The 23,463-nt window shown below is 39.2% G+C and overlaps 1 protein-coding gene across 4 annotated transcripts in view; it reads right to left on the bottom strand.

Annotated features, from left to right (window-relative positions):
• Positions 1-23,463, bottom strand: part of LOC132273456 (carboxypeptidase SOL1) — a 115,004-nt gene that overhangs the window by 58,811 nt on the left and 32,730 nt on the right. For 3 of the 4 annotated variants that reach the window (XM_059774414.1, XM_059774418.1, XM_059774417.1), the window contains one exon: positions 2,685-2,789. The exons of the other annotated variant lie outside the window; for it this stretch is intronic. In XM_059774414.1, coding sequence (XP_059630397.1) covers positions 2,685-2,789 — 105 coding nt within the window. The remainder of the gene's footprint in view (positions 1-2,684; positions 2,790-23,463) is intronic. 4 annotated transcript variants of the gene reach the window in all.

Here is a 23,463-nt window from a genome sequence, read left to right on the forward strand (position 1 = left end):
AGAGATATTATGAACTGTAGACGTCCCCAAACATCACTGTGAATTAAAGTAAAAGGTATTGAAGATCTTGTATTACTTATTGGAAAAGAAACACGTTTATGTTTTGCAAGTTCACAAACATAACAATGAAACATACCCAAATCAAATCCTTTAAACAAACCAGGGAACATTATTTTAAGAACACTGAAAGAAGGATGACCAAGACGAAGATGATATAACCATATCTTATTTTTATTAGAAAGAGAAGACTCAAAAAGCAGAGACAACGGAATAGGATCCTTAGTGCTGTTTTTCCCATCGGGTTCCTGAAGAAAGTATAGCCCATTCCTCTCCCCAGCAAGTCCAATCATCGTCCCCATGCTTTGGTCCTGAAATTTACGAAGTGCAGAAGAAAAGGTTACCATACAGTTCAAATCCTTTGTAAGCTTGTGAATTGCAACTAGATTGGTTGACAATTTCGGCACATGCAGAATATTTTTTAAAACAAAGTTCTGATTTATAACTATATCCCCTCGACCAGCATCTGTAACCAGTGTTCCATCAGCAGTAGTAATTTTCTTATTACTAGGACAAGGACGGTAAGAGACAACCCCATGAGATGATTGGGTCATATGATCCATAGCCCCGGAATCCACTACTACCCAAGTTCCTTTTGAGATCGACACATTAAGTGCATAGGGCTGAGAGTTACCTGAAAAAGCCAAGGAACAAGTACATGCACCACTCGTAGGTTTCTCTAATGTCCCCAAAAATTATCGCAGCTTCTCAATCTCTTCTCTATTGAACTCAGATCGCTCTTGAGAGAATTTTCCTCCTCCTCCTAATTGTGCCAAGGTAAAATGTGCCTGTCCTTGCCCTCCTCCTTAATTACTCTTTGCTGTCCAAGAAGTATTTAGAGTATTTTAGGGCTAACCATGGAGTTTCTAGCACTTCTCCCTGCTGTGTCGCGGCTTCTTACAGTAGGTACACCATAAAGAGTCTTTATTACCTGCTCTTGATCCTTCTGACAGCCAATTATTTCTTCCTACTCCACTGGAATAGGCATTCGATTGCTGCTGGTCTGGTTTCAGAGCTCTCAGATTTGCAGCTTTTGTAACCAAGGCTGAACCATTTGCCAATTGAGGCTCCATCATAACTCCTCTTCGTCCTTCTTATCCACGAATTATTGCAATTGTTTCATTGAGTGAAGGAATTTCTTCCTTTCCTAACACTTGCACTCGGACAGGATCGAACTCAACGTTCAATCCGGCAAGCAAGGTGTAAATTCTCTCTTTTTCCATATAAATGTTAAGAAGGGCAGCATCACCGCTGCCCTTCTTCTCAATACACTGATAATGATCCAATTTTTGCCATAAGTTTTGTAAAGTCTGAGCATATTCAATGACCGAGCAGTTACATTGTTTGGTAGATGAGATTTTGTCTTAATCTCATAGATTTGTGCAGCATCTCGGACTTTAGAATAGGTATACCTGCAGGACTCCCAAATCTCCTTTGTTGTTGTCAAAAACATGCAAGTATCGCTGACTCCTGGCATCATTGAATTCCATAACCAGGACATCACCGTCGAGTCTTCTTCATCCCAAGCAGTGAACTTCAGATCATCCGGTTTTGGTCCCGTCCCAAGAAGATGACTCTATTTGCCCTTCCCTTTCAAGAAGGTTTGAACAAAATGAGACCACTTCAAATAGTTTTTTCCATTGAGACAGAAACCTCGTTGAATATTTTGCAACTCTCCTACTGCAGTGTTGATGACTTCATTAGAGACTTGCTGATTGATAGATTCAGAAACCTTACTCATGATTTTGGACAGAAGTGGAAAGAAATCTGGGCTCAAGAAGACTAATTTGAAAAGGAAAAAATGGTTCTGGAAAAAATGACAAAGCAGGACGGAAAAAACAGAACCAGAAGAAGAAAAGAAAATGGCAATTTTGGCCAGAAAAATAAAATAACTAGAACCTTTTTCCAGAAACCTTATATGCGGCAATGCAGGCCACAAATTTACACGGATTCCCAGAGAGCATTTAGCTCTGATACCATGTGAAATAATGGGAATATTATATTTATTTAGCAACGTACAGGGAAAAAATATATAGGCAAACAACAGCCGACAAATCTGGAATATTGACTCCTAGAATACAATCCCTATAAATCAGGGATATTAGCTAGCAGAATATACATTACAGCTGTAATACAAGTCTTCTCCCCATCTAGTGAGCTGTAAAATCCGCACAACCTATTTATACCATAATTACTGATTCTAACAGGGTTTGTGGGGAATAGAGAGAGGCATGCACAAGGAGAAGTTTATTATTGTTTTGCTAATAAGAGATATTTGAGCACCTGACTAATCCTCCCAAATACATACAGCCCTCCAATTCCACATTTATTAGGTAATCACCAGGTTAAATCATAGGTATAACGCAAAGGAGGACAACTCAAACTAAGCACCTCCACATCTTAACATGGTGCCCTGGAAACAGTTTTTGTTGAAATATACCAAAGGCTCCTAACCAGTCTCAAAATTTTGATTCACAGTGAAGTAAAATTCTCATGTAACTATGGTTCCATAATTTTTAAAGTTAAACAAGAGCCAAAAGGATGCATTAATAAAAATCAACAACATAATATGACTGGAAGTATGCTTACACATTAAAATTCATAGCAAGAGTATCTGAGAGTATTACCCCATGCAGACTGGCAGATGCAGTGAAATGTCTCTCTCTCAACCAACTCATAATTGCTTTTGTTTCGGGTTGTCGCGTGTCCACATCATCATTCAGAGGAAAGAACTAAGTCATTTCATGTCAGTCTACGTTTTTCATAATCAGTTACACCAAATCAAGCAGAGAATAAAATTAAACCAAATGAAATATAACAATAGAATCTTGTCAAAAGAAGAAGAAGAAAAAAATCACAAATCTAGAAATAGGAAGTGTTGTAAATAAGAGCAAGAAAATAGAAGAGAAGATTTCTTGTACATCTCTTAGATGTGAGTACATGTGGGTTTATATAGGAACCCAAGACAAACAATCAGTACATTAATTTAGCCAATTATCAGAAATTAAGCTAATCAAAATCCTATAATCAAGCTAGCAGATTTTATGCATCAGAATATTCCTATAATCAAGCTAGCAGATTACATGTAGCAGAATAGTCAACTTTCCTATTTAATTACAGGCTGTAAACAGCTTATATTCATGACACTCCCCCTCAATTTGGAGAGTAGATATCAACAACTCCCGGCTTGCTGCAAATAAAGTCGAATGCATTCTTTGGAAGAGCTTTAGTGAAGATGTCAGCTAGCTGATTGCAAGAGGGCACAAAAGGAGTCACAATCTCATTTGAAGCCACCTTAGAACGAATGAAATGACAATCCACTTCAATGTGCTTTGTCCGTTCATGAAAAACTGGATTGCCAGCAATATGAATGGCGGCCTAGTTGTCACAGTAGAGAGGAGTTGGATCTTGCACTGAGATTCCAAACTCTTGTAGAAGGCTTCTCAACCAAGTTAGCTCACAAGTTGTGTGAGCCATTGCACGGTATTTAGCCTCTCGAGCAACAACTAATTGCTTCTTACTTCTCCAAGTCACAAGATTACCCCCAATAAAAGTACAATAACCCATAGTTGATCTTCTATATGAGGGAGAACATGCCCAGTCTGCATCAGTATACCCTTCAATGCGAAGATGTCGAAGATTTCCTGAAGATTGGTAAAGAAGACCATGGCCTTGAGCACCTTTAAGGTACTTTAGAATGTGTACAACTGCATTTATGTGAGGAACCCATGGGTTGGTCATGAATTGATTCACCACACTAATTGCATATGAAATATCTGGTCGAGTGATAGTCAGGTAAATCAGCTTACCTACTAGTCATCATCAACAAAGTCACCAACACCAGACATCAATTTCTGATTAGCCTCCATAGGTGTAGCAACAGGTTTAGCTCCAAGATGACCTATACCTCTCAAAATAGCAAGAACATATTTTCGTTGAGACAAATAAACGCCTTTCTTTGATCTCGCAACTTCAATACGAAGAAAATAACGAAGCTTGCCCAAATCTTTAGTAACAAAGTTTGGACCAAGATGACCAATCAAAGTCTGAATGCCCTTACCGTCACTTCCAGTAATCACAATGTCATCCACATAGATGACCAATATCACAATACCATGTTTTGTCTTCGTAAAGAACATAGAGTGATCAACCTGACATCTAGTCATTCCATGAGTAACCACAACTTTGCTGAATTTGTCAAACCATGCTCAAGGAGACTATTTGAGTCCATAAATAAATTTCTGAAGATGACAAACACACTCCCCCTTGGACTCAAACCTAGGCGGTTGAGCCATGTACACCGTCTCACTCAAATCTTTATGCAAGAAGGCATTCTTAACATCAAGTTGATTAAGGGGCCAACCAAGATTTGCGGCAAGAGAGATAATAATACGAATTGAGTTTAGCTTGGCCACAGGAGAAAAAGTTTCAGTGTAATCAAGACCATAGGTTTGAGTAAAGCCCTTAGCAACAAGATGAGCTTTGAACCTGTCAACAGTACCATTTGGATTTTGCTTCATTGTGAAAATCCGTCACCAACCAACAATGTGTGCACCTGCGGGCTTAGGAACAAGCATCCAAGTATTATTCAAGTGCAAAGCATGCATTTCATCCTCCATTATTTTTCGCCAACCAGGATGGGAGAGGGCCTCCTTATATGTCTTAGGAACAGAGACAGAAGATAAGGATATTGTTAAAGCCTTAAATGAAGGAGATAAATGATCATAAGATACAAAATTAGAGAAAGGGTGCTTAATACAAGACCTTTTACCTTTACGAATGGCAATGGGAATGTCGGGACTAGATGGAGGAGTAGGATCCGCAGGCACCGAGGAGAGAAATGGAGGATTTGAGGATGGTGCTACTGGTGCTATAATTGGTTCAGATGGGCAATGAAAAGACCACTAACGTTTATGAACATAGACCTTAAGATATGAAGGGATGAGCCTATTAGGATATGATGGGACGGAAAGAATAGGTAGGGGCCGAACAAACTCTTGGAGTAAAGGCTCTCGCAGTTGACAACCCTCTGTATAGTAATAGGGAACATTTTCAAAGAAAGTCACATCAGCACATACAAAATGTTTTAATGTAGGACTATAGCATCGGTACGCTTTTTGAGTACAATAATAACCAAGAAATATACATTTGTGTGCAAGAGGGTAAGTTTATCATGTTTAGGATTTAAATTATGGACAAAGCAAATACATCCAAATACCTTTGGAGGGAGACAGAAATGATCTTTATTAGGGAAGAACATTTTAAAAGGTGATTTCCCTTTAAGAACCCAAGATGGCATTCTATTTAAAAGGTATACTGCTGTGAGAACAGCATCCCCCCAAAGATGTTAAGGCACATTCATTTAAAGCATGAGTGCACGGGCAACAGCAAGGATTGAACCATTCTTTCGTTCAGCAACTACATTTTGTTTAGGTGTATCAACACATGAGATTTGATGAGTGATACCCCTTGACTCAAAGAAATGCTAAAAGCTATGAACTTTTTACTCGAGCATTATCAGTACGAAGAATGAGCAACTTCGCATTAAATTGATTAGTGATTTCAGCATAAAATGATTTAAATGCATCAAACACTTGAGAGCGATCTTTAAGAACATATAACCAAGTCAAATGGGAATGATCATCAATATAAGAAATGAAATAGCGTGCACCAGACAAACCAGTTGTTCTAGCTAGACCCCAAACATTAGAGTGAACCAACTCAAAAAGATGTAAACAAGGACCATCAAGTCAACATTTAAAAGTGGCTCGATGATGTTTACTGAGCTCACACATTTCGCAATTAAAAGTAGAAAACGAAGGTAGAAGGGGCTAAAAGACGCAGATTGGTAGTTAATGGATGTCCAAGTCTACAGTGCCACTGATATGGAGAAGTCATGGTATAAAAGGCAGAGGAAGTTGATGTGGGAAAGGGTTGGAAGTAGTAGAGACCATCCTTTTCATATCCCCCACCAATCGTCCTCTTCGTCTTTAGATCCTAAAAAACACAATAAGAAGGATAAAAGGTGATGGAACGATTAAAAGCAAAGGTAATTCTATGAACAGATAATAAATTAAAAGGAAATTGAGGTAGGTATAAAACAGAAGAGAAAGTTAGACGAGGGGTGGTAACTATGCCAACCCCTTGAACTAGAGATTTAGAACAATTAGCAAATGTAACAAATGAAGGAGAGGGAGTGATTGAAAGATTAGAAAGAACAGAGGGATTACAAGTCATCTGATCAGAGGCTCAAGAATCAATAATCCATGGCTAATTGGATGAGGAATGGAGGCAAGTGTTACCTGAAGCACCCAAGGTGGCGGTTGAGGTAGATGAAACATGAGTGCGCGCCATCAGTGAGTTATACTCTACTTTCGAAAGAGCTACAGTCTCTTCATCAGCAGAAGTGGAGATCTCCCCCTCAACAGCAGCATGACTAGCCCCTACGGGCTTGCCATGGAGTTTCCAACATTTGTCAACAGTACGATTGGTGCGATTACAATGAGTACATTTCTTGAGGCCACTGTGACTACCTTGAAAATTTCGACCTTTATTCGAAACATGTCCCCCACGACCATTATGGAAATTATCAGAGCGCCCAATGGGAGCTGCAAGGGCAGAGCGATCGGCTTTTTCTGGAGCATATAGGTTGGCCCGCCGAACACGATTATAGGCCTCACTAGCAAATGGCAAAAGTGTACCAACGAGAATTTGAGAACTAACAGGAGCAAATTCGGGTCAAAGTCCAAAAAGAAATTTTGCCACGCGAAATTCTTCCCTGTATCGTTTTTGAGTCTCCATTTCAGTAGTCAATGGCTAATACACATTCAATTCCTCCCACATACCTTTCAAGGTGGAGTAGTAATCTTCAACAGAGCGATCTCCTTGTATAGTGGAAAAAAGATCCTCATAAAGCTGATGAATCCGAGAGATGTTTTGCTCAGACGAATACATCTCCTTCAGGTCATCCCAAATCTCTTTAGAGGTTTCAAGAAAAGAGACATTGTTGAAGACCTCAGGCTCCATATTATTCCATAACTAAGTCATAATTTGGGCATCTTCTTGTTCCCAAGCATCAACCAATTTGGCATCAATAGGTTTGGTTGACTTAAGAGAACTTCCCTCGAGCTTTCAAAGTAACTTGGACAGCTCAGGCCAAATGAAGGTAATTGGGACCCTTGAGTTTGATATTGGTCATGGAACCAAAGAACAAAGAATAGGATCCAAGCAAGGAGATCAACAACAGGATTCGTTCTAAGCAAGGCTATGCTATACCATAGAGTCGATGAAGTTGTATTTTTTTTTTTTTTTTCCTTTTTTTTTTTAAATAACAAAACAAATAATATATATATTTTTTTTTTATAAGTAAAATTTTTAGAAAAGCGTTCAAAAAGGGAATGCGTCCCTAATACACAAAAAACGAAGACCTAAGGACCATCAGAGTCCAATAGATCAAATAAATCATCAATCGAGGATCAAGCGCTACCTCTTACATAACAGAAAAGAGAACGAAGAATATGAGATTTTAAGTTTGCTAGAGACGATTCATTTCCTTCAAAATTTATGTTATTTCTCTCTCTCCAAATACACCACCAAACACAGTGTGGGATGATCCTCCAAAAATCACGTACATGACCTTTAATAGGGCATCTTCTCCATGCGTTATTTAATTGAATAGAATGCTTAGGCATTACCCACTGAACGCCAAAAATACTAAATATGAGATTCCAATAATCATACGCCACAGGACAATGCATAAGAATGTGATCCACAAACTCACCGTCTGTTTTACATAGGCAACACCAGTTAACAATGGTATTGCCTCTCTTTCGCAGATTATCCAATGTCAAAATATTTTCCCAGGTAACAGCCCAAACAAAGAATGCGACTCGAGGAGGAGCTTTAGAGCGCCAAATAGACTTCGATGGGAAATCTTGCCAGCGAAATTATACAAACACAAGAGCATGGATCGTACTCCATATCTACCATAAGTGGAGGGTATCCACATAAAGTCATCACAACCTCTGCCAACATCCTTCTGTCTGTACAATAAATCCAAAAAGACGCATGCTTTTGCCATCTCCCAATCCTGAAAAGAACGCCTAAAACGCACATCCCACGAAACTCCCCCGCTATCAAGTTGATAATAGTCAACTACGAAGCATGCTTATTCTCGGCAATACTGAAGAGACAAGGAAAGGAAAGAGACAACAACTGATCACCACCCCATAAGTCTTCCCAAAATCGAACATACCTACCATTACGCACCTTGAATCTAATATGGGTGGAAAACACATCCCAACCCTTCCTAATGAATTTCCAAACGCCAACGCCTCCTGTGACAGAAACAGGACGAGAGGACCAACCCCCACTCTCCTCCCCAAAACGACACGAGACAACTCTTCTCCACTGTTTATGACGCTCTTTACCGAACCTCCATAACCACTTTACCAATAAAGCTCTACTGAAAGGGACCAGCTTCCGAACACCTAAACTGCCTAATTTCAAAGGTTTGCAAACTTGTTCCCAATTAACAAGATGATACTTGAACTCCTCTCGTCTTCCACCCCAAAGAAAGTCTCTCTGAATTTTTTCGATCCGTTCAGCAACAAAGCACGGGATTTAAAATAGAGAAAAGAAATATGTGTGAAGGGACGAGAGGGTACTCTTAATAAGAGTGACCTTCCCCCCCTTCGAAAGATACTATTTTTTTCATCCTGTTAATCTTTTTTCATACCTGTTAATCACCGAATCTCAACTCCCCACTCTCCTGAGGCAATCCCAGATAAGGAAGTGGAAAAGCACCCACTCCACACCCAAGAACTGCAGCTAAGGAGAAAATATCTGGAACATCCCCCACTGAGAGGAGCACAATCTTTCCAACATTGATTTTAAGTCCGGACACCGCTTGGAAACAAGTAAGAATGCACCTCAAGTATCTGAGTTGGGGAGACATCAGCATCACAAAAAACCAAGGTAACGTCCGTAAACAACAAATGGGAAATCTCAATCTGATGAGCAACATCTCTACCGACTGTGAACCCCTGATGTAACCCAGATCCTCCGCTCTCTTCATTAATCTACTCAATCCTTCCATAACAATAAGGAATAAAAAAGATGATAAGGAATCTCCTTGCCTCAAACCGCGCAAACTCGCAAAAAAACCAGCAGGAGATCCGTTCACAAGCACAGAGAACATAACGGACGAGATATAAGATTCAATCCATTTTATCCACCTATCTCCAAACCCCATCCTCCGAAGCAAGTAAAGAAGAAACTTCCAATTAATGTGATCAAAGACTTTCTCGATGTCAAGTTTGCATAAGACGCCAGGAACTCCACTCTTCAACCTATAGTCGACACATTCCCCTGCGATAAGAACGGAATCCAAGATTTGCAGTCCTCTAACAAAAGCATTTTGTGACTCTAAAAACGTAAAACTAAATATAACTCTGGCCGTAAAAATAAAAAATAAAAATAAAATAACAAACTAGAATTCTTAGAAGGCACCAGACTTTTGATGTGAGAACAATAGAGATAAATGGTGGAGACTGGGTGAAGAAGAGGAAGACGGGAATTGTGTCTCAGGAGCATTTTTGCTCTGATACCATGTTATAAATAAGAGCAAGAAAATAGAATAGAAGATTTCTTGTACATCTCTTAGATGTGAGTACATGTGGGTTTATATAGGAACCCAAGACATACAATCAGTACATTAATTTAGCCAATTATCAGAAATTAAGCTAATCACAATCCTATAATCAAGCTAGCAGATTTTATGCATCAGAATATTCCTATAATCAAGCTAGCAGATTACATGTAGCAGAATAGTCAACTTTCCTAATTAATTACAGGCTGTAAACAGCCTATATTCATGACAGAAAGCAAATGCCAGTTTTTCAAAATACAATAACGAAATGGTTATTGTCAATATCATACTATTAACAATTTGAATATATTAACTACTAAGATTAGAACACAGTTGAAAATGCAAGAAAACGTTCTTCTATATTAGGAAATAATTCTCTTACACTCCAAACAACCTGCCTCTTTGTTCCTCTCAAACTTCTATTTATAGAAGTCTGCATTTTTCCCTAATTTCCTATATTTTCCCTCTAAGTCGGAGGTTGATGGGCCTCTTCCATTTGTGGGGCGATCCGGACCCAAATGGAGGCTCGGTCTTGCTATCTTGGAATCTGCACATATTGGGCTTGACCTTTGGGCCTTAGGGTTGAAAAGGAGCCTGGTTGGTCGGGTGCGTTGGGTTGGATCTGGCCCGGCTCAAGTCCACTGACGTTTCCCACCCTTTCATCTGCCCCTTTAATTTAGCCATAATAATTAGGGCGGGATTAACGATTAATGATGGCGACACGGGTCGTGGTTGGATGTGTCGGCGTGAGAGAACGTGAACGGCTTAGCCTCATTAATGCGCTTCGGTCTTTGAATCGTCATGGTTGCTTCAATCCCTAATCTTCCCACGTGATCGATTTCTGCTTTTATAAATTTGAAGTCTCGTTGTCAACTCCTTACAACTCTGCCTCTACATCTTCTGCCACAATTAGCTTGACTTAGGCTGATTTGGACAAGTTCAAACAATTCTTCAATCAAATGAGCCAACCTCCACTTATACCCACTTAGGTACTATAGCGTCTGCACATAGCGTATCTACATTTTCGACACCATAGATCATTGATTCTGGTGCTTCAGACAATATGACTGGTATATCCTCATTCTTCTAATCTTATAGTATCTGCTCTGGCATCGCAAGGTACGCCTTGCGGATGGCTCTCCATGAAGATTGCTGGGAAGGGTCACATATCAGTTACTCCTTCATTAACTTTGTCAGGCACACTTCATGTTCCACAGTTGACAATAAATCTCATTTCTGTTAGTAGCGTTATTAAACAATTAAATTGTAGTGTAACGTTCTTTCCCTCTCACTGTATTTTTCAAGATCTGGTGTCGAAAGGGACGATTGCCAGTGGGCGTGAAGTGGATGGCCTATACCTGTTGGATGCTCATTTGTCACCTCAAACATTCAGTTACATTATCTAATTCTGCTTCATCTAATAAAGCTCAGCTTATGCGTTGGCATATGCGTTTAGGACATATTTCTTTCGGTTATTTAAAACATTTGTTTCCTTCCTTATTTTGCAACGTGTCAGTATCAGAGTTATTGTTAGCAAATATGATAACCACGATTTATGGAATGAGTTACCATATTAGCAGAGATTTGATTATGATAGAGAATATGCCATATAATATGCTTTATAACATGCTGTGATTTGATTTAGATTTCATTTGGTTTCCTTTCTTGTAATATGAGCATGTTGTCACGGGCCTAGAGATTTGGCGCAGCGGCACGGCCCGTGCGGCACCAAGGCGTTGCTTCAGCTCGCGCAAGCGCCCTGGTCAGCCACCACGACCTGCCCTCCCAAGGATACATGCTGACTGGTTTCGGCCTGCCATGGCCTCGTCAGGGGAACGGCTCCAGCTCCCGACCAGTTTGTGCAGGGATGGCCAACTCCCTTCTTCATAGTCAAGTCCACGACCAGCGACAAGCACCTCGAACTGAACCGAGTCGACCTGCCTGAACTCTGAAGAGGTACCATCCTGTGCTCCTGCACGCCCCTTCCCTGGAACCATTCCCAGTCAAACTCTGCTCTTTGCCAACCAGCATGCGTGTCTTCCATCCTCCAAGCGTCTTAGGAATCACTTCGTGACAATGTGCTCTCTTTTTATCTATAAATACTAGAGTTGTGAATGAGTGATTCATCTCATTCAAGCCTTTACATATTATAAATCTCATTCAAGCCTTTACACAATTCTTTCATTTTTCTTCTATATATTATATTTCTACTATTATCGTCATCTGGCTAAACATGTTCGTTACAATTATCCTGCTAGTAGTAATAAATCTGCTTTAACACCTTTTGATCTTGTTCATTCAGATGTGTGGGGCCCTTGCCCAGTTACTTCTAGCCTTGGATTTCAATATTTTTTGTTCATTGATGATCATAGTCGTGTTACATGGGTTTATCTTAAGCAAACCAAAAATGAGGTGTACACCATTTTTAAAAATTTTATGACAATAGTTCAGGCTCAATATGGTTGTACCATTAAAAAATTCAGATCTGACTACGGAGTACACTTATGGGGAGGTACAGCTGTTATGTACAAAATTTGGGATCGAGCAACAGATGTCTAATGTTAAAACCCCTCACCAGAATGGCCGTTCTGAGAGAAAGAATCGCCACATCCTCGACTTAGCCAAAGCAATCTGCATTGGCATGAATGTTCCCCAATCATTTTAGGGAAATGCAGTTCGTACAGCTGTCTATATTATTAATAGAACTCCTTCTAGGGTTCTTAACTTTGCAGCCCCACTCTCAATCTTACATCCCAATTCAACTCTTTTTTTAATTCCTCTGCAAGTCTTCGGTGTGTGTGCTTTGTTCAACAGTTAGGGCAGACTCGTACAAAGCTTGACCCCAAGGCTTTGAAGTGTGTGTTTTTGGGCTATTTTCACTCTCAAAAAGGTTATAGGTGTTACCATCCTCCCAGTCGTCGGCGGTTTATATCCATGGATGTTTCTTTCTTTGAGCATACACCATACTATAGTGGTTCAGATGGTTCTCAAAGTGAATGGTTCCCATTGAATACAACTGATGATCACCTTCTTCCGTCTTCAACTCCTCTACCTTTACTTGTTTCATCTTCTATTATTCCTTCGCGTGATACCCCTCCAGCAGGGAAAATTGTTCCTTTTCCACAGGTTTATAGTCGGAGACAACAGGTACAAGTTTCTGCCTTGTTCCTTCGGCACCAGCTCCGCCTTCTCAAGCTATTGTTTCGCTTAATGATCGCCCCATTGCTCTTCGGAAGGGTAAACGCTATTATACTTACCCTATTTCTAATTATGTTTCTGATTGTGCTCTCTCACCCTCCTATCAGAGTTTTCTTGTTTCTGTTGTCTCGGTTCCTCTTTCTTCTATTGTTGCAGATGCACTAGCACAACCTCAATGGTGTGATGCTATGACAAAAGTACTACAAGCCCTTGAGAAAAATCAGACTTGGGATATGATTCCACTTCCTATTGGACAAAAGGCTGTGGGTTGTCGTTGGGTGTTTACAGTTAAGCATAATCCAGATGGGTTACAAGGCCCGGTTGGTTGCCAAGGGTTATGCTCAGACTTATGGCATAGATTATCAGGAAACTTTTGCCCTATTGCAAAGATGAATACCATTCGCGTATTATTTTCCGTTGCTGCGATTCGATCTTAGCCTCTATTACAGTTAGATGTCAAGAATGCCTTTCTCAATGGTGATTTGCAAGAGGAGGTGAATATGGTTCCCCCTCCGGGCTTTCGTTATCCTACTCATTCCGCTATGGTCTATCGTCTTCATCTTTCCCTGTATGGCCTCAATCAGTCTCCTCGAGCTTGGTCTGATCGCTTTGGCACTGCCATGCTCAAGTTTGGTTTCCATCAGAGTGCAGCTAATCATACCTTGTTCTTACGTCATTTAAGCGGGCGATAAGACAATTGCTCTCATTGTGTATGTCGATGATATTGTTCTTACCGAAGATGATACTGCCGAAATTACTGAGGTTAAGAGCTATCTTGGCCATCAGTTTGAGATTATGGATCTTGGTCCCATTCGGTACATCTTGGGCACTAAGGTGGCTCGCTCCAAGGCTGGTACTTTCATCTCAACGCAAGTATGTTCTTGACTTGCTTTCTGCTTCTAGTCGGCTTGGCGCTCATCCTGCTGATACTCAGATTAAGCAGAATCATCGGTTAGTTGATTCGAGAGGGAGTTATTGTCGGATGTTGGTCAATATCGACTTGTTGGGAAGCTCATCTATTTATCCATAACTCTACCAGACATTGCTTATGCCGTGAGTGTCGTGAGCTAATTCATGCACTCTCCTCGTACCACTCACCTTGATGCAGCTATTCGAATCCTTCGCTGCTTAAAAGGGTGTCTGGCGGTGATATTTTGTTTGCCAAACATGGTTACTTATGTGTTGAGGCTTGGACAGATGTTGATTATGCAGGATCAGTTTCAAATAGGAGGTCAACTTCGGGTTATTATACCACTATTAGTGACAATTTGGTTACTTGGCGCAGTAAGAAGCACGATGTTATCTCTCGATCTAGCGCAGAGGCCAAGCATAGGGCTACGACTCTTGGGCTATGTGAGTTAGTATGGCTGAAAACCTTAATGACAGACTTTCCATTCTCACTTTACTACGACGAATCTACCATTAGCATAGCAGCAAATCCCGTCCAGCATGACAGGACTAAGCACACAGAGGTGGACCATCACTTCATTCGAGAGAAGATCATCTCTGGCCAAATTTGCACTACATTTGTCACAAGCTCTCAGCAGCTTGCAAACATTCTTATAAAGGGCATCAGCAAGATTGTGTTTGAGAATGCATTGTCCAAGTTAGGTGTTTTAGATATCCACGCACCAACTTGAGGGGGAGCGTTACCAGATATAATAGCCACGATTTATGGAATGACTTACCGTATTAGTGGAGATTTGATTATGCTATAGAATATGTCATAGAATATGTTGTGATTTGATTTAGATTTTATTTTATTTCCTTTCTTGTAATATAAGTATGTGCTATTTTTATCTATAAATAATAGAGTTGTGAATGAGTGATTCATCTCATTCAAGCCTTTACACGATACTCTCATTTCTCTCCTTTTTCTTTTTATATTTATTCTCTTCTATTACAACTAGTCGTCCTCATTTGACAAAAACTCAAATACTAAATTACTAAAATATCCTAAAATTAGAACATGACAATAATAATAAATGGACAGTTCCAGCACTAGAGAAGAGAGAAATTAGCCTCTAATACCATGTTGTAAATAATAAAATATAAGTGAATAGAGAAATAAAACAATAACACAAAGATATTATGTGATTCAGCCACTATGGCCTACATCCACGGCACAAAAAGCCCAAAGGGCTATTACTTTCATTATGTTCTCTCTTAATCTTTATATACAATGATCACCTCTATTTACAGGTGAAAGAATACAAACAAGTGATAAATATGATATAGAAAACATTCCTAAAATCACTTCCATGATTCACTCATCAACTGGAAAAGGTTGGCTGCCCTGCCCCAAAACAAGGAGGTGGTTTTGGATTCAGGAGGCTTGTTGATTTGGATAAAGCTTCCAAATGTGTCCTTGCTTCGTATTTTTTGATATCTAAAGATAGAATCTGGGTGGCATGGTATAAGAATTGCTATTTGAAGGCCGCATCTTTTTGGCATGTTGTGCATCAGCAATCCTATTCTGCAATTTGGAAGAGCATCATCTCTGTAAGGGATGTTGTTAAAATGAACTCACTGTTATTAAAAGCCCAAGGCGCACCGAGGCGCTAAAGGTCCCTTGGAGCCTTGGTGCAAGGCGCACGGCGAGGCGCGAGCCTGAGTGATGTGAGGCGGACAAGTAAAATTTTAAAACAATAATTCTTAACAAAAATAACACAATTAAACAATGAACATCCAATAATAAAAACACTAAATTAGTCTAAATATATCACAATTAAACCAATAAAGCAACTAGAAAAATAGAACAATTAAACTAATAAAGCTATTTATTCATAAGAAATATTCAAAAAAACCAAAACATAAACCAATTAACCATATATTATAAATTTATACTTGATGTCTTAAGCAAAAGCTATCATTTGACTCCAAAACAGATCCATCAAAAGATACTTAGTAGCCTACCAAATCTATAAAGTATCATAGTCAATACTTAGTAGCCTACCAAATCTATAAACCAAGCAACAAAATATCAGTTTCAGTTTTGAGTTTTGACAAGGACTCCTGAAACCAAAGTTACCAAACAATCTTAAGGGACCTAAATATCATCCTCTTCACCAAACAACATAGTCTCATCATCGTCCCCATCAAAAGATTTGTAACCCTCAGCATCTTCTTCCTCTTCTGTATCCTCAGAGTTTGCCTCATCATCATCTATGATTCGTAGTGAAGCCCTTGGAGCTGATCTTAATCTTAAATTATGGCTGGACTCTCCAGCCCCGGTAGCTCTAGCAACTGCACCCCATGTCAAAGAGTCATCTTCAAACACCAACTCATTTTCGGCATCTACATGTTCATCCATTATTCCAACCAACCACTCATTGCTATCATCTATATCATTTAAAAGGATGGGATCGATCCTATCACGCATATCATATCGTCGTTTTAGTGCTCTATTATACTTGATGAAAACCAAATCATTCAATCGACATTGAGTTAGCCGATTCCTCTTCTTGCTATGAAGCTGCATTAATTCAAATAATTAATAAGTGTATAACTATTTATAATATAATTTTTTATCATTGAATTACTAACACTACAAACTTACATGTTCAAATACACTCCAATTTCGTTCACACCCAGATGCGCTACATGTGAGGCTAAGCACTTTAATAGCAAATTTTTGCAAATTAGGAGTTGTAGAACCATATGCGGACCACCAATCGGCTGTTATTTACATATTATTAGTAAAAAATTAACAAAATTAAAATTCAAATATACTAAAAAATGATTAATTGAGTTGTTTACCTGGTGCCCTTGACTTTCTTTGTCTAATAGCAATTGAAGAGCCAAATAGACCATCAGCTTTCATATATCTACTCAACTCCAAAGAAATTTTATCTTGCACTTCAGTGGTTGAAACCAATCTTTCTATGCATTGATATAAACCACCCATCACCTCTTCATCTTGCTCAATATTTGGATTGCTATAAAAATATTCTGGGTTTAAGAAATGCCCAGCTGCATGCAAAGGGCGATGGAGTTGGATATTCCACCTTCTATCAATGATCTCAAAGATGTCCTTATACTTCTCCTTATTCCCACCAAAAGCTTTAGCTATCGCTTCTTTAGCCCTTTCCATAGCCTCATAAATATATCCCATTGGAGGCCTTCTCTCACCATCAACCAACTTAAGTACACGAACAAGAGGGCTTGCTACTTTGAGAGAGTACACAATGCTTGTCCAAAATGAAGGCATCAACACAATATGTGCTACATTTTTCCCTTGTATCTCTTTCGCCCATTTACTGGAGGTCCATTCTTGTGAAGTGAACATCTTCCTCAAGCAATCCTTTTGACGATGGATGCTTGATAACGTGATAAATGAAGTGGCAAATCGAGTCGTTGCAGGTCTAAGCAACTCTTTATGTCCAGTATAACGCCTCATCATGTTTAACAAACCCGAACGGTTATAAATATAACCATTTAACATTATAGCTCTCTTTATGGTCATCATTATATTTGGGATCTTAGCAATGTCCTCCAACATCAGGTCCACACAATGTTCAGCACAAGGTGACCAATACAAATGTCGGTGCCTTCCCTCCAACATTCTCCTTATTGTAAAGAAAGAAAATTTGGATTAATAGAAGGCTAGAAGCAATAAACCTAAAATTTTCACATCAAGTACATATTGACATCTATACCTGCCACAACATTAGAAGATGCACTATCAGTGACTACTTGAACCACATTTGTTGCTCCAATTTGCTACACGAACTTGTTAAGCAAGTCGAACATTTTTTCACCGGTCTTTGAATAAGAGGAAGCATCGACAGATTGAATGAACATTGTCCCTTTAGGACAATTCACCAAAAAATTAATCAAACACCTCTGTCTTTTATCCTCCCATCCATCTGCCATAATTGTGCATCCGTATTTTGCCCATTACTCCTTATAATCCCGCATTAAATTGTCTGTATGCTCCAGTTCTTTCTTGAGGAGGGGAACTCTCACCTCATGATAAGACGGAGGTTTCATTCCTGGACCATGTTGGCCAATAGCTTCAACAACTGGCGCAAAACTATCATAATTAAGGGCATTGAATGATATCCCGGCATCATACATCCATCTTGCAAACCGTTGGCATGCTCGGTTTCTAAGTTCTTTCTTGCAAGCACTGTCAATTGTTGTTTGCTTACCCTTGTCATTTTTTCTATTTTGCACAGCCACTTCCGGAGGAGGGGTGAAGTACAAATCAATAGGACCTTTCTGCTTCTGCTTTTTTGATTGAATATTATTACTTCCAGTTCCACTTGCCACTCTTTTACCCTTAACATCAATAATTGCAACATCATCCTCATCTTGATCATCCATGTCATCAAAATCAGGCAACAAATTTGTGTATTCCTTTTCTTCTTTCTTTTGCTCATGTATTCTCTAATCTCCTCTTTCACATGTTCAGGGCATTTTTTACATGCTTGTACATTTCTATGTCCTCCTACAATGTGTTGCTTAGCCCTGTAAATACCCCCTTTCATAACTTTTTCACAAAAATTACATGTTGTTGCATTCCAATCTTGTGGGTTTTGCAGGTGACAATAATTCCAAGCTGGATCCTTTGACATTTTTTCCTATCTATTTAGTATTTATAATGAGAAATAGAATGGAGTCAATAGAGTGATGGACCAAGTTAAATTCAGCAAACAACATTCACACTTTCAGCAAACACCATTCAGAAAGATGCATTCAAAATTTAAATAATCCATGTAGCAAAATTCAGCAGAACACAACAACAACAAAAAAAAAAAAAAAAAAAAAGGAGACAGACAGCCTTCAAAGAAGAAGGGAGAAAAAAATGAGAGAGAGAGATTATTGGAAGAAAAAGTCAGAGAAAAAAAAAAAGAAAAAAAGAAAGAAAATATGGTGGAGTAGATGAAGGAAAAAAAAAATGAAGGCTAGAGAGAACAAAAACAGAATCTGAAATTTTACAACAATTAAGATGCAATAGACAACAAAAAAATAATAATTTTAAAAAGTCTTATTCTGTTCGGTATTTCTTTATTAAAGGGTGAGGTGGTGTACTGATTCTCCTACGGGTAATATAGCACCGCAAACTATGTTTGCTGAAGACTGATGATGATGAAGAGCACACAGATTTACAGCTATACACCAAGAAGTTGAAAATGATGGAAAAAAATACAACGAGAAAAAAAAAATATAGGCCAGAGAGAACAAAAAAAAAAAAAAAATATATATATATATATATATATATATATATATATATATAGCAAGACACGGGAGAGGAGTAGATGAAGAAAAAGAAAGAAGAAAAAAAAACAGAATCCCGCAAGAACAAAAACAGAGACGGAGAAAAAGATAGAAGAAAAAAAAAAGACCCAGAAAAAGAAAGAGCTAAAAAAACACAAAACCAGATATATAGAGAGGAGGAAGAAAAAAAGAGACCCAAAAGAACAGAAACAGAGACGAAGAAAAAGAAAGAAGAAAAAAAAAAAACACAGAGACGGAGAAAAAGATAGAAGAAAAAAAATAAGAGACCTGAAAAAATAATATATATACCAGTCTACTAGAGACCCAGAAAAAGAAAGAAGAAAATCAGAGAAATAGAGAAGAAGAAGAAGAAAAAAAGAGAATCAAAAAAAAAAAAAAAAAAGGGGGCGAGATATAGAGATTAGAGCAAATGAAGAAAGAGAGAGAAGAGGAGAACTGGAGAAGGAAAAAAAAAAAAACAAACAAAACTGACCTGTTAATTTGATAGAGACCCAGAAAAAGAAAGAAGAAAATCAGAGAAATAGAGAAGAAGAAGAAAAAAAGAGAATAAAAAAAAAAAAAAGGGCGAGATATTGAGATTAGAGCAAATGAAGAGAGAGAGAGAAGAGGAGAACTGGAGAAGGAAAAAAAAAAACAAAAAAACAAAACTGACCTGTTAATTTGATTCGGTGATTCCTGGCCGGACGGACTGGTAGCCCTCTCCACTTCTCTTCTCTTCTCTTCTCTTCTCTTTCTTTCTCTCTTCTCTCTCTTCTCTTTCTCTTTCCCACTCCCACACGTCTTTATTTCTGCTGCAGCCTTTGCTCTTGACTGATTTGTTTTGTTGACTGTTGGGAGACATTGGGTTGCCAAGTCACAAGAAGACAACTTTTCTTTTTGTACTTTAAGTTTCCATTTTGTACTCTTTCAATTTCCAAAAGCTGTAACTATATATATAATAATATAAAGTAAACAAGCAAACGCAAAGTACACGTAATACATCAAACAAATATATGAAGGAGCATAGAATATATGAAGCGCGCCTAAGCGCACCTCTTAAACTATCCAAGGCACAGCCCAGGCGCGCGCCTAGTGAAGGTCGTTGCGCCTGGGCTAGCATGAGGCGCATAAGGTGCGCCTGTAGGCGCCTTGTGCCTAGGCGCGCGCCCAGGCGCGCTTTTAATAACACTGGATGAACTGCAGGTTTAGGGTGGCCAATGAACAGGATATTAAATTGTTTATTGATCCATGGTGTGACAATCAATTTCTGACAAACAAGTTCCAGCACAGAAGTGTTAGATGCATTAGCAGAAATAAACTGATCACTTAGAGTGAATTCATGGTAGCCCAGCAGTGGGATGCTACTAGATTTGATCCCAGTACTCAGTGTGTATTTCAGTATCTACAGGGCTTCAAAATCCATGGGTATTTAGATAACTTGCTGTGGCAATCAAAACCTTTCACATTCAAGGCAGCTTGGGAGGCATTCAGAGTGAAGAGACAAGAGGTCTTCTGGTATGGTATATGCTGGAATGGTGGTAGACCGAGGTGGTCTATCCAAACAGTTATGGTTTTAAACCATGCTGTCATAACCACTACTTATTTGCAGCATAAAGGAATTTCTTTAGCAAGTAAGATTATATTGAAGAAAGGCGCTCAAAAGGGGATCGCTCCCAGAGGAAACAAAGCAGACCAAGGCGACACTAAAACATTAAGTTGTCCACAAAGTCCAAAAGACAATCTATAGAGTTACAATCCCTCCCATTAACCCAAAAGAATAAAGTAGATAGAATATTGAATTTAAGAAGCCAGATGGGAGACTCCTCTCCCTCAAAGGATTTCCTATTCCTCTCACGCCACAGACCCCACCAAATACAAAGCAGAGTAGCACTCCAAGCATCTCTGACTCGGCTCTCCATTATACAGCCTTTCCAAGTCTCTAACATATCCACGGTGGAAAAAGGAAAAACCAAAGGAAAACCAAAAGCCGCCAAGAACATAGACCAAACATCCCTTGCCACCGAGCAATGAAGGAGAAGATGGTTCACAGATTCACCCGACTTCTTACACATGTAGCACCAGTTGACCGTAATGTGACGCCTCCTTTTAAGGTTGTCAAGAATGAGGATACTTCCCAGGGCAGCAGTCCACGGAAAGAAAAAAAAATGCCACTTTCAATGGAGCTTTCATCCTCCAGACAGCTTTCCAAGGGAAAGTGGGGCCAGAATGCTCCATTAGATCACAATAGAAGGACCTAACATCAAATATCCCTTTGGATGTGCCCTTCCACAGCATCTCATCCCTGCCCACCCCAGTCACCACCTGGCAATAAATCAAGGCTAGGAAGTCCGTAAGCTCCAAGATTTCCCAATCATTAAACTGTCTATGAAACTGCACATCCCAAGTCACCCTCCCATTATCGAGTCGATAAAGGTCAGCAACCACAGCATCCCTATTCACAGCAATCCAGAAAAGCCGAGGAAACCTGTGAGCCAAAGTTAAATCCCCACACCATCCGTCCTCCCAGAACCTGACATTCCTTCCACTCCTAACTTTGAACCGAATACGTTTTGAAAACTCATCCCAGCCCCTTTGGATCAACTTCCAAGAACCCATACCTGCCGGCCCTCTCAACTCCCAGACTGCCACCCTCCATCACCCTCCCCGTGATGACAGGAAATAACCCATCTCCAAAGCTATTGATCATCTGTTTTGTGACACTGATTTTGGAAGGCAGGTTTTGTATGGTTTATCAGAGATTTGTCACTGGGATTTGCAGCACACTTATACAATTTTGGGGTTGGCCCAGCAATTTACTCAACACCTTTCTACAAAGAGCAGCAGGAATAAATTGTCTAAAATGGTCTTCTCTGCTACTTTGTACGTCTTATGGTGTGAAAGAAATGATAGGATACAAAATTCAAAGAGTAGAGACCCAAGGGAACTAGTGAAATGTATTCTTTGGAAAGTTTTGGATATTTTGGGAGTATGCCTCCAAGATATTATTTCTTAATGTCTTTTACAAGGGTATGCCCTTGTTTTCTTTAGCCTAGTTTAGGGCTTTTGTGTTTTTTGTGGGAGGGTATGCCGTCTCTCTCTCTATTGTACCATATTGTTTATATTTATATAATTTTTCCACCATTTAGGGGAAAAAAACGATATTCTGTCAAGGAGTGATTTAACTCCTATAATGATATTCTCAAAAAATAACATTTTCCAACACGTTAACCACCTACTCTAAAAACTTAAGCTACTAGAGAGGGTGCAATTTTAATATTTATATCCTTCAACATGCCCCCTCACGTGTGGCCTTCTTTTTAGTCCAACACGTGTTTTTCAATTTAAATTTGGTTGACGATGGGGTTTTTTTTTTTTATAAATAAATAATTCATTAAAAAAGCATTCAAACGGGGAACGCACTACTAACAAATCACAAAAAACCTGGGTACCCAAAGGCCCCAAGGAAGCCAAAAAATCAATAGTCTCCTCAGCAGAAAAGCATAGTCTACCCGAACCCCAAAAGCAAAGAGAGCTAATAACAGAAGATTTCAGAACAGTGATGGAAGATTCCTCTCCTTCAAAGGATCTTCTATGTTGCTCCCTCCACAAACACCACCAAAGACACAAAGGCGCCATCCTCCAGAACCCTCGAGCATGTGCTCCCACCTATGTTACCCGGACACGGGTATGTGTCTAGAGGTCCGATCCTTTTATGTATCAAATTATTAGACACGGGGACACGAAATAAAAGTGTCCAAAACTCGGACACGGGTACTTGGACACTTCATATATGTTGTAAAGGAAATAGTACTCTTGTCACTTGTATACCTCTAGTTTGCACCAGTTCAATTTATATTTTTTATTAAGTCTTTTTTTCTCTTTTAGCAACCACATTATCTTTTACCGTTTTACCTCAAACCAAAAAGAAAATAAGAAAATAACTTACAACAGAAAGCCCAAATAATAGCCCAGTTCAATGCATTATATAATTGAAACACCCTTACAATTTAATGTCCAAATAATAGCCCGGCCCAATGGATTATATTATTAAAACACTCGTCTCTTACAATTTAATGTCCAAATAATAGCCCAGCCCAATGGATTATATTATTAAGACACACTTACAATTTAATGTCCAAATAATAGCACAGCCCAAATAATAGCCCAAGCCCAATGTATTAATGTGTGCACAATGGATGTGGGTTACAGCTATAACCCACGGTTGTAGTCCACATATAACATGCATATGATAATAAGAATGGATACAGCTGGCAGCAACAAACACCATTAGTCTGCCAAGGATATGAAAAGTCTACAGAGCGTGAATATACTCTCCA

Source organism: Cornus florida, unplaced genomic scaffold (genome assembly GCF_030987335.1).
Source record: "Cornus florida cultivar Cherokee Brave unplaced genomic scaffold, ASM3098733v1 CherokeeBrave_3.0.0_Hap2_Chr09, whole genome shotgun sequence".
NCBI classification, from domain to species: Eukaryota; Viridiplantae; Streptophyta; class Magnoliopsida; order Cornales; family Cornaceae; genus Cornus; species Cornus florida.